Source organism: Genypterus blacodes, unplaced genomic scaffold (genome assembly GCF_046128005.1).
Source record: "Genypterus blacodes isolate CSIRO-AG114 ecotype Tasmania unplaced genomic scaffold, CSIRO-AGI_Gbla_v1 ptg000039l_1, whole genome shotgun sequence".
In the NCBI taxonomy this organism is placed as follows: domain Eukaryota; kingdom Metazoa; phylum Chordata; class Actinopteri; order Ophidiiformes; family Ophidiidae; genus Genypterus; species Genypterus blacodes.
In genome coordinates, this window is record NW_027466852.1 from 3,292,516 (window position 1) to 3,303,985 (window position 11,470).

The 11,470-nt window shown below is 39.6% G+C and overlaps 2 protein-coding genes across 4 annotated transcripts in view; both read right to left on the minus strand.

Moving 5' to 3' along the window:
* Positions 1-4,922, minus strand: part of LOC142996822 (glutamate receptor 2-like) — a 41,633-nt gene extending 36,711 nt beyond the window's left edge. For 2 of the 3 annotated variants that reach the window (XM_076147922.1, XM_076147921.1), the window contains exons 1-2: positions 4,847-4,922; positions 3,390-3,530 (exon numbers count right to left, since the gene is read on the minus strand). In XM_076147922.1, the coding sequence (XP_076004037.1) occupies positions 3,390-3,530; positions 4,847-4,916 (211 nt within the window). In that variant the 5' untranslated portion in view covers positions 4,917-4,922. The remainder of the gene's footprint in view (positions 1-3,389; positions 3,531-4,846) is intronic. The other variant, XM_076147923.1, reaches the window with a different exon arrangement.
* A 3,749-nt stretch (positions 4,923-8,671) lies between these two features.
* LOC142996851 (small integral membrane protein 26-like) lies at positions 8,672-10,082 on the minus strand. The gene is made up of 2 exons (XM_076147966.1): positions 9,874-10,082; positions 8,672-9,394 (listed from the first exon to the last, which is right to left on the minus strand). The coding sequence occupies exons 1-2, from the start codon at positions 9,995-9,997 to the stop codon at positions 9,207-9,209; spliced, it is 312 nt and encodes a 103-aa protein (XP_076004081.1). The 5' UTR covers positions 9,998-10,082; the 3' UTR covers positions 8,672-9,206.
* Positions 10,083-11,470: the final 1,388 nt, after the last annotated feature.

Genomic DNA, 11,470 nt, shown 5'->3' on the forward strand with positions numbered 1-11,470 from the left:
GTGGAATATATCATATTTTGTGTTTGAAGTTGAGTTTTACTAAAACTGTGGGTTGGTGGGCCACATGTAAGTCAGAGCAAATTTTAAAAAAATGAATACATTTTCAGCTGTGCTGTAATGATGCATCATGCAGGGATGTGGGGAGGAGTGGGGCTGGTCATAGAGAAGCTCTTTGATTTAGAAAGACAGATCTGCCTGCTCCAGAAGACACAGTGTAGCCAAGTTAGCAAGTCGCAAGCCGTAGTGTAGCGAGCGTGCCTCTCCCTGTGACCTAGCGGCTCCCCAGAGGCTAGTTATTCAGGGTTTTATCAGGCGCAGCATTAGATTAGTTAGACTGGCCACGTCGGCAACACAAGAATGAGGCAGTCGGGGGTAACCAAATTGAGCTTGGCTAGGGTCTGTGACCTTGCTAGAAAGATGTGTCAGCATCGGTTGGTTGTCTCTGGCCCTCTCCCAGCAAAGCATAATGATGGACGCTTTAGTAGACTGATGCAAGGAGCAGAACTTTTCGTAGATAATTGGTCTTTCTTCTGGGGCAAACCTGGCCTGCTGAAGAGGAAAGGCCTCTTACCTAATGCTTCAGGAGCCCATTTGCTATCTAAAAACAAAGTTTGTGCTCTGAAATGACTTGCTACCTTAGAGCTCGCCAGGACACAGGCTCTTAGAGAACCTGTTGGGTTTTCAATCACTGTGGATGTACAATCTTCCAACAGTTTAATTCCCCCCATTGAGACTGTGCTTTCTGGTGCTTGTTCTACGATTTTGTATGATAAGAATGCAGGACTCTTCATGCCCTCTCCTCCTCAGAGGAAGGAGAGGGCATGAAAATATTGCAGCTTGTTCAAAAGACTGCAGCAAGACTCCTGACTTAAACTTAAATGTGAGCACATGACACATGTTCTGACAGTGCTACACTGGCTTCCTGTCAGTGCCAGGGCTCATCTTAAGGTCTTACTTCAAACCTATAAAATACCATTAATACTGGCGCGAGTATATCTTTCTGACCTTATTGCCACATACATTCTCACGCGCACCTTAAGATCTTAGCAGGCAGGCCTGCTTGTTATCCCAGAGGACAAGACAAAGACTTTTGGAAATTGTCGTACCACGGTCCTATTCTGTGGAAAACACTTCCTGCTGGATAGAGGCAGACTCTCTTGAGATATACAAGTATATCTGAGTATACTTTGATTCCTTTTAACTCACCAATGAACAGGAAGCACAGTCTCCTTTAGCAGGAGATTGATTAGCCAACCCAGGTTTAGTTCAGGGCGTATACAGACTTTGTCCACTCTTGCTCAGTGACAGCGTGAGTGTTGTGAGAGGATGGGGCACATCAGCTAATTTCTCTATCTATCCTTCTTTAAGCACTCAATATTATGAATAAAATGATAATAACTGGATTTCCAAGTAAGTCTGGAAGGGGTCCGAGCCCCCTGACGTGACTCATAAACCATGGCATGTCGGCATGAGGCCAGTTGTAAAGGAATGGCATTTCAGGTGAACAGGAGAACTTTGCTTGCATACACAAGTTTTTCAAAATAAGCTGGTTACACACATTTTTACCTTGAAATGGCTTGATGTCTGATATTTTAGGGGTTATAGAATATTAATACCCCATAGTTACTGTCCATATATTTACTGTGGAGTGCCTGAGCCCGGGACACACTGGCCACTGAGGGCCGAGAAGCGCCGTGTGTCCTGACTGACTAATGGACAGATGTCAACACACATAGATCCATTTGCACATTGTATTTCCTCATTATGAAAAGGTCCTTCAGGTGTGCAAGGCAGAAAATAGAGAAACAAGAAGGCGTAAAAGACCCAACACAAAGGTATTTTGTCATCAAAAAATGTATTTATATAGCTCATTTTCTGAATAGCAAGCCGGCAGCTAACTCTCTGGATAATTGCAACCTCCTACAAAGTAAGGCATAGGTTCCCAAACTTTTTCTGCAGGGCCCCCCTTTTATGGACCAGAACATTTTCACAGCAAAATCAGGACACATCCCTGCTATTTCTGTATTGCCTGATATGTTGTGATTAATTTATATTTAATTCATTCATTCATTGTGTAACCTTACTGTTGCTGTTGTATGTTGATCGCACCAACGACCAGAACAAATTCCTTTAAGTGAAAATTTACTTGGCAATAAAGCTCTTCTGATTCTGATTCTGATTCTGATTTGCCTGCAGGTGAAGGAATGACAACAACATACACAGAAAAAGCAGATTTGGCCTATGCAGATTGTATTCTATCTATTGATCCAACACTTTGGTATATTTATTTAGATGGGAGCCTTTCAATTTGCAAGTTATAAACCATGACGTGTTTTGTCCATTATAGGTCCCAGCACAATAATAATATCCTGAGGCTCGACTGACCATTCCTCTGGCCAAGGGTCAGCTGTTTTCTAACTCTGTGGCTCCTGTGACGATGGGTATGTCAACCTTGCAGGGTTCTGTGGATTCCTCTGAAATTATCCCACTGGAAGTTCCTATTGTGGAATGGGTATTTTTTTTGGAATTGCTTCTCCGGAGGCTTCTTCCTTTTTACTATATATATAAAGGTTTCTAGGGAGTTTTTCCTCGTCTTCCTAGAGGGCTTCTGGCCTGGCCGGGAAATTCTTGATGTTGTGGGCCTGCAGAGTCTTTTGAGACATTGTATGTGGTATTGAGCTATAGAAATGAAGTTGACTTGACTTGACTGGGTCCGTTGGAATAGGGACAGAAAATCGTTGACCCGTTGAATCGTTGCATGTTACATGCACTCACATTCACACACACATTCACATCATTGCATTGTGCCTACTGTAACACATAGTCGCGTTAAACCAAGTGTACACTCATCATAAAGTACATACCAAGCTAAAACCAGTAGTAGTCATTTCAATGCTGGAATGAAAATAGGACGTCTTCCCTCCTCAGCTGCAGCACCCCTCCCCCACTCTGTGTTCTGCCAAGCAGAGGCTCAGAGGCCCTGTGCGGTGTGCTGATATCACTGCCAACCCCACAAGGTGTTCATCATCAATTAACTATGGATTGTTAATGTTGTAAGACAATTGAATAAGGAACTTTAAACGATTTTGTCAGTATTTGAAAGAAGAGTTGTATTGTTGTTGTATACGATGAAATATTTTGTGCAACTTCTATGTTTACGTTTTATGACACATCTTTTTCAAAAGGGTCACCTGAAGGTGAAAAGCCATTTCACTATATAATGAATGGATGGAATAATGGATTAACAAATGAGTGGCTTCATAGAAGCAAAAAGTATGATCTATATCAATATTACCTTCATTAATAAAATGTGGAGATTGGGCACCATGTACTTTATACACACAAATGCAGTTAGACAAGACATATACAACAGACAGACATATACTTACAACAATTGGTAACTGCAAAGCTGTTGGCCACCTCAAGGTTGTCTATGTGTGGAGTGAGCCTGAAGTCTGCCATCCCGAACTGAACCATGCCCACTCTGAACGCACTGTACTCTTGATCTGCACCCCTGGGAAACAAACCACCTGAGACACAAGGCAAAGCAAGTATAGTGAAACAATCAGAAAATCATATGGGCATGTAGGCAGAGAAACAAACAGGGAGACACAGACAGAACTTAAACTTAGAATGAGAACTGAATTACACTTTTTACAAAAATGAAAACATACACTCATGTCCAGAGAAACGCATCTTCATTCAGTAGGGAAGCTCAGGTTTGTGTATTGAAACCTGATTATGGCACCAGTTACCTTACCATGTACCTTCAAAACCAAATAACCAAAAAAAACTGATTACCACTGACCCTGGCACCACTCAGCCTTAGCTAATACAAAACAAAAACTAGACAATGTGATGTGTGGCTGTATTTCTGCATGATTGGGTTAGGTTGGGTCAGTTTGAAGCTATACTAAGGGATTGCAAAAAACAGTGATAAACACACAGGCAAGTCCAAATGTATCACTTGTCAAAAACATGCTCAGAGAAATATTAAACCATCCACATTACAACTGAGAGAGTAGGAAACAAAGGGGACCTAACTGCTATTTGGCTGGAGGAAGCAGGTGAATCAAGCAAATAGAGTGTGTAAACTCACAGGGTGATGGCTGGAGGACAGATGGAAATGACAGCATGATGAGAGTGTGAGGGATACTTTCAAAGCCTACAGATTTACAGAATTACTGACAGGTTTATTCAGTTTACAGCATCATATTACATATTACAAACACTCCTCCTGCATGAGGAAAGGGACAAGAAATAAGAAATTAGGTAGGTAATATTACTGCAGTCAGATCAATGAAAGCGTCAGTAACTTAAGACTAACTTAAGGGAGATTTGAGATCATTTTAAAAACATTTAAAGACAATTTCTGACAAGATTACAGCAGTAAGTACATTTCTAAAAATCAACAATGACAACAAGTAAATGATATCCAGCGTCTAGCTGTATGTGTGTGTGTGTGTGTGTGTGTGTGTGAGAGAGAGAGAGAGAGAGAGAGAGAGGAGATTATGTACTTGCTTTCACAAAAATAGAGAAGCTGTATCATGCACAGGCCTGCTGTGAGAGCGAGTGGAGGCAGGGAGGCTGAGACAGAGGCCCACTTTACAGGAGGACCTGGTTCAGAAAATGAAGAGAGGATGACGGAAAGAGGAAAGACAGGAGAGGGGGGATATGACTGACACATGATGGGGTAATGGGCCAAGTGAGGGAAGGGTGAGTGCAGAAACACAGATGAATAAGAAAAGAAGGATAGGCAGATGTGAGGCAGATGAGTGCGGGGGGACGGAATGGTGAAGTGAAGAAGGTGAAGGGGAGATGCGGTGATAAAGGATTACGCGCCTACCGATTTGGACGCTCGGGGACCCGCATACCGCGTCGCGCCACAGCAGCGTCAACACAAACAGCAGCTTCATGGTGTTCAGCAGCTCCGCTAACGTATATCTACCAAAGCATCACCTCCATCACACGGACCGACATCACGCGTGGGTCACAGTCAAACAGCGTCCGGAGGTTCTGTGGAGGACTTGTCCGTGTTCCTTGAGGCGCGCCGCCGCCGCCGCTGCTGCTGGACCGGGAGCGCGCTACAAGCACTGCCGACTGCCGTGGAACACGAAGAGACACGGAGATGACCGACGCGCAGCCGAAGAGATAACCGAGAGCAGCGAACTGAAGCTGGAGGAATACACACACAAACACACACAAAGCACAGCCGTGTGTGACCTGAAACGAAGCATGGCGCTCTCTTTGTGATTTATATAAATGGAAGGATGCATCAGTTCTGTAAAAGGACTGGTCAAACAGGAAACAAATCAAGTATATTTGCGTATCCCAGAGGTCAGCAACCTTTAATATCAAATGAGTCATTTTGATCAAAACAAATCTGTCTGGAGCCGAAATATATATTTGAGCCTCATAATGAAGGAAACACAGCCTATTAAGTCTAAATGAGCCTATCGACATTACTAATCATTGTAAATGAGGAAACAATAACATATTTTACAACATGTGATGACTGCAGTCAACTACATAATTATTTGGTACTTTAAATCTGTATTTCCATTACAATAATACCATGTTTTGCATTTATGGAATTAAGAACTACAACAAAGAAAACTCAACAAATCATTGTGTTATTTTTGTTGGGGGTTGTTATTACTAACAACGTATTAATAATTAATATAATATCAGATGTCTAGTCAGCATTGCACTACTAGTTAATGCCAAAATCCAAGAGCATAGCCTGGATTTGCTGTGCCTCTGTGAAACATGGTTTATAGATGACGGCCTGGTGCCAATAAATGAGGCCTCTCCTTAACTTAACTACCAAACTTTACCAAAAAAGGTGGCCACAGTCAGCTCTGAGTTTGTACCAAAGGACTTCATGGAGTTTTTATGAACAAGGTTGACAATATAATGGCAGTAATTGACAACTCTACTCCCTCTAGGACAGCCCTCTCTGATGTTGCCACCATGAGAAATCCTCTGCCTGTTCCTTTAAGTTATTTTTGTTTAGACAGTTTCATTGGCCACTTTTTCTAAATTAGTCGGCTCCTCCAAGCCAACTACCTGCTTGCTTGATCCTCTCCCTGCCAAAATTGTAAAGGATCTATGCCCGGTGCTTGGGGCCTCTATGCTTAATATAATAAATAAGTCACTCTGCACAGTGCTTGTGCCTGCTGCTTTTAAAACAGCTGTTATTATTAAAGCTCTGTTAAAAAAAAGCCTACTTAAGACCCAGACATTCTAAATAATTACAGACCCATTTCTTATCTTCCTTTACTCTCTAAAACTCTTGAGCGTCTGGTAACGGATCAGCTTATGGACTACCTTGCGTCAAATGGCAAATTTGGCTTCAGGCCCCTACAGAGCACTGAAACAGCTATTACTAAGATTTCAAACTATCTACTTCTGAATGCTGACCCTGGTGCTATGTCAGTTCTAATGCTACTTGATTTAAGTGCACCCTTTGACATCATAATCACAATTTTTTTGGGGTGGAAACCACAAAGCCGTTTGTGTTCTCGCACTTTCCTGGTTTAGATCTTACCTAACAAATAGGTTCCACTTTGTTTTGGGAAATAATACTAAACCCTGTAAAGTTTGGCGTTCCACAGGGTTCTGTATTGGGCCCATCACTCTCTTTATATGCTCTCACTTGGAAACATAGTTTGTCAGTTTGGCATAGACTTTCATCCATTTGCAGACGATACTCAATTGTATGTTTCTATAAATCCGATCACGCTGGAATCTCCAACCTGACGTCCTGCCTTCTTTCTGTTAAAGGCTGGATGACAAAATTATTGCTGTTGATCTTAGGGCCAAAGAAGCAGAGATTGAAATTTCAGAACCTTTTAGGTTCAAAACCTTCAAAACAATCTCATTTGATGCTCCTCAACGGCAAAGACTCTGGGCGAAACATTTGACGAGGACCTAACATTTAGCAGCCACATTAACAATGTGACAAGGGTACATCCATATCCAAAACACTGCAGCAAGGCTCATGCCAGTTCTAGCGTCGCTACACCGGCTTCCTGTCAGTGCCAGGGCTGATTGTACGGTCTTACTTCTTACGTATAAGATACTACATGGCTTGACTCCAGTGTATCTTTCTGAAGTTATTGCCACTTAAGTTCCTGCGCGACCCTTAAGATTTCAGCAGGCAGGATTGCTTGTTATCCCAAAGGTCAAGACAAAGAATATTTCATATTTCATTTTCATATTGCACTCCTTTTCTCTGGAACGCACTTCCTGCACTCATAAAAGAGGCATACTCAGTTGAAATTTTTAAATCCTGTTGCACCTCTTCTCAGTTTACTTCAATAATTGTAGCTGCTGACTGCCCTCACCAGCTATGCAGTGTTCAAATGACGACATGCCAACAATACAGGTTTTGAGATCCATTTTCTGAAATATATCCAGAAAACACCAAAAGAGTGTAGGTGTCACTTAGCTCTGATCAATATGAAATTGAGACTGCTTGATAATTTCATAACCGTGTTGAATTATTTCTCAGATTAATTCATTCATTAATTTTATTTCCATTGTTTACGATTGTTCATTGTTCAATCTTAATCTGCCTTAAATTCCATTTCACCTCTTCATTTTATTCATGTGCTTCTGCATTTGCGAAATGCCGAAGCACAGCTTTATTTTTCCTACAATGTGTATGAAGTGATGAAAAATCCTGCAGAGTTGTTAAAACATATTTTTCTTAAACTGGTTTATCCTTAATTCTGATTTTACTGTAACATTATCAATGCTATTTGTGATCTAATGGCATTATCGTCCAAACATTTTAATGACAAAAAAATATATAGGCCCTACACTATTCCATGGAATTCCCTTCAATGCGCTGTGACTGCCTAATGCCAATTTGTCCTGTCCCATTCTGCAATTTATAGTGACAATATTGTTGATTTTCTTAATATTTCTCATGTAGCAGTTGTGAAAAGAAGATAGGCAGATAAGTGAATGATATCAACCATCTCTGATTATCTAATGACACTATGCTATGTAGAATTACTCAACCCCAAATTCCAGGCTACTATATGGAATTATTAAATCACAGAACAATACTAGATATGGATACCAACTAAGAAATTGACAAACCTATGAAACCAAGTATGTGCCGCTAAAACAGCAGCTCTATCCATGCATAACTGTGTGCATGTGCTTGGTTGATTGTGTGAGTGTGTTTCTATTGTTGAGATTTGATTCAGATTTAAAGTTTTGGTTATTCTTGTGTTACGCAAATTGCACAAATTTTACAGCAGGATGATTTTATGTTGGGCTGCTTGAGGCACAGTTATTCCTTCTAAAAGTGACTTCAATATTGTTGGATTGCTACATAAAGATTGCACTCCATCACTTTTACTTAAATTGGCTAATCTTGCTTTAATTTTATTTTGGAGAGATTTTAGGTTAGACTGTAAACCGAAGATTATCAGTTAAAACCAGGCTATTGTTTGTTGTGGAATAATGCAGCGCACTGTTACATTTGTTTGTTTTCAAGAGAAGATGATTAAATAAAGTATTCTAAATAATATTAAATTGAAAAATAAATAAATAAAAAGATATAAGTTCAATATTCAATTTAGGGAAATTCATTGTTGTATTAATTTCCTTGGACACACACACACACACACAGTGAACCACTAAAAAGGGGAGATAATGTTTCAGAAATGATTGTTTATAAATCAGACACAAAATGTCATAGAGGTAAAAGTTTCCCTCCATTATACACAGAATGTCACATTATTTATCAATCAAACATTTCAACCACAGTGTGACACAGAATATAATTTATGACCATCTATTAAACGTGTGTCCACTATAGCACGTGACCATTACGCCTTTAGGCCTCCAGGGGGACACACAGCCGTGCAGTCTCATGTACGATGTCGCTTCAATAACACTAGAGTGCTGCAGGGTTTCAAATCTCTGCAGCAAGACTCTTATCCAAAACTCATAGACTTGATTACATCACGCCAACAAGAGCATGGTTTTGATTATTGATTTGGATCAGAGCTGATAGAAATATTGCTCTATATTGTTCACAATATAATAATATATCCACTTGAATCCAGACACAAATGGACAAACAGCTGGACATACAAACTTTCAAACATTCAAAGTGCATCATAAAGATACAATGTCCATATGTGTTCTCCACAGGTTCACGCCCATATTTGGGAGAGGTGGAGCTACTTTGGGTCGTCTCTTGCCTCCTCAGGTTCTTTGTTGAGGGACTGGCCACGAAAGAGGAAGGTGTAGATCCTGGCAGTTAAAGGGACAAAGTTCTCCTTGTAGATGACGGTGGTCTTGTTGTGTGCCGTCTTACTGACAACCTGGTTTGGACTTTCCAGCTCCTCCACTTCCTCTTCTTTCTCTCCTAGAGTGAAGAGGGAAAAGCAAATAACTCATGACTTACAGTCTCTTATATCAAGGTCATTAAAAAGGTCATTTTAACTGAGAAGGTTGGCAGGTCTAGATTAATGTGAGATGAAGACTTTTAGATGATGTCATTTACTCCCAATGTCACTCAGAAACACACTCAGGAGTTTGAGAATTATTTGGTACTAATGCATATTCCATCAGACAGCAGAAACTGATTGTATAAATAGTTAATTCTGTGTTTCTTTTTATCCACGAGTATTCAACTAATTACTTCAGTTCAATATTCTTGTTTTACTTCTAATTTTGTAGTAACATCAGTCTGAGGCGAGTTGTTATTATTATTATTATCAGGCTTCTTGCTCTTTAACAGTAAATGTAGCATGTTGCATTATTATAATTTGCTGTTTAAAGTGTTTGTTTTGCTATAGTTAGCATAAGCATGCTGTTCAGTGAGAAGGTTATGTTGTCACTCACCAGGTTTCTCGTCATACTGGCCTGTGTATTTATAATAGGCATATGAACCGATCATAGTCCACACACCAAAGGCGTACATGAGCGACACTGCGTTGTTCCATTTGGTCGGATCTTTAAACGACATCTCTGCAGAATAACACCTGAATATGTTTTGAAAAGTGTCGGTGTGCTTTGGCTAGGACCATTACGGGCGCAGCCATGACAATAACCCGGATGTACAACTGTACTGACATACAGCACTTCCGGGATAAACAAGGGCTACTTCTTTCTTTTTTTTAATTGATAAGCTTACTCTTTGGTTTTGCTCAAGGTGTAAATATTTCATCTAAAGGAGTGCCTTAGTGCCAACAACAACAATAATAATAATAATAATAATAATGATAATAATAACAATAATAATAATAATAATAATAATAATAATAATTATTATAATAATAATAATAATAATTATAATAATAATAATAACAATAATAATAATTATAATAATTATAATAATAATAATAATAAGAGGAAGAATAAGAGGAAGAATAAGAGGAAGAATAAGAATAGTAAGAATAAGAATAAGAATGACAGATAAAATTCTGCTTATATAATGTACATAATATAACCATCCTGGGAGTTTTAATATGTAAAGAGAGAGGTTGTTCTTTTCTTTTAAATAAATAGATTATACAAGTGATTGAAAAGACCTCATCTGGCAGATGAAGACAGCAGATATCGCTGGCTAATCTTTGCTTGAATTGTGATCCAATGGCAGAAGAGCGGGAGTATATTGATCAGTGCAGTTTGAAATTATATTATACCTAGCTACAGAAAATTGCTTTACATTATCTCCTTCTCTGAGAAAAGCTACTGCATGTACATTTGAATTTAACGTAATTTTCAAATTAAAAACTGAAATTAATTTTGTTCACTCAGCAGTTCAGAGGGAGCAAATATTGAAAGGCGAACAAATCTGACCCAGTGCTGACTCTTTGGGTACTCCATAATTATCGACAGAGCCATATTAGGGCAGTTACGTGAATTCTAGCTGAAAGCCTCTCAATGTCTGTGTCGCATATGGGTGACAGTTGCAGTATTAAAATGCTGACACAAAAGCAGTTAGGTGCCAATTTTTTTTAAATCAAGAGGAATTTTAAGTTTGGATGATAATTCTTGGGGAGAGGAGGGCAAAGACCCTTTCCAGCAGGGCAGCCTTGAAATAATATAGGGACACATCCATGTTTAATCAAGGAATTTACCATTCTGAGTTACTAAGGAGTGATGACCACAGTTACACCATACAAGAACTTCATTAGCCTCTTCAAAACAATTCCCTTTTTCAAAAAGACAAATGGAATTTTTAGATTTAGATTGAGGAAAGTAGCCAGATTGATTTCTGGGAACATGTTTGAACATCTGTAGACTTGTTCTTCATCATATGATATGAGTCACTGAAGGTATGACGCAGCACATCATGGGTCAATGTAGTGCCAAACATACAGTAACATCTCTCCGCCTATAGAAATGTCGCCTGTGGCCATTGGTATGAGTTCATGTTGCCTGAAGATGAAACGAATCTTCATGTGACTCATAGTTTTCTGTGACTCACCAATGA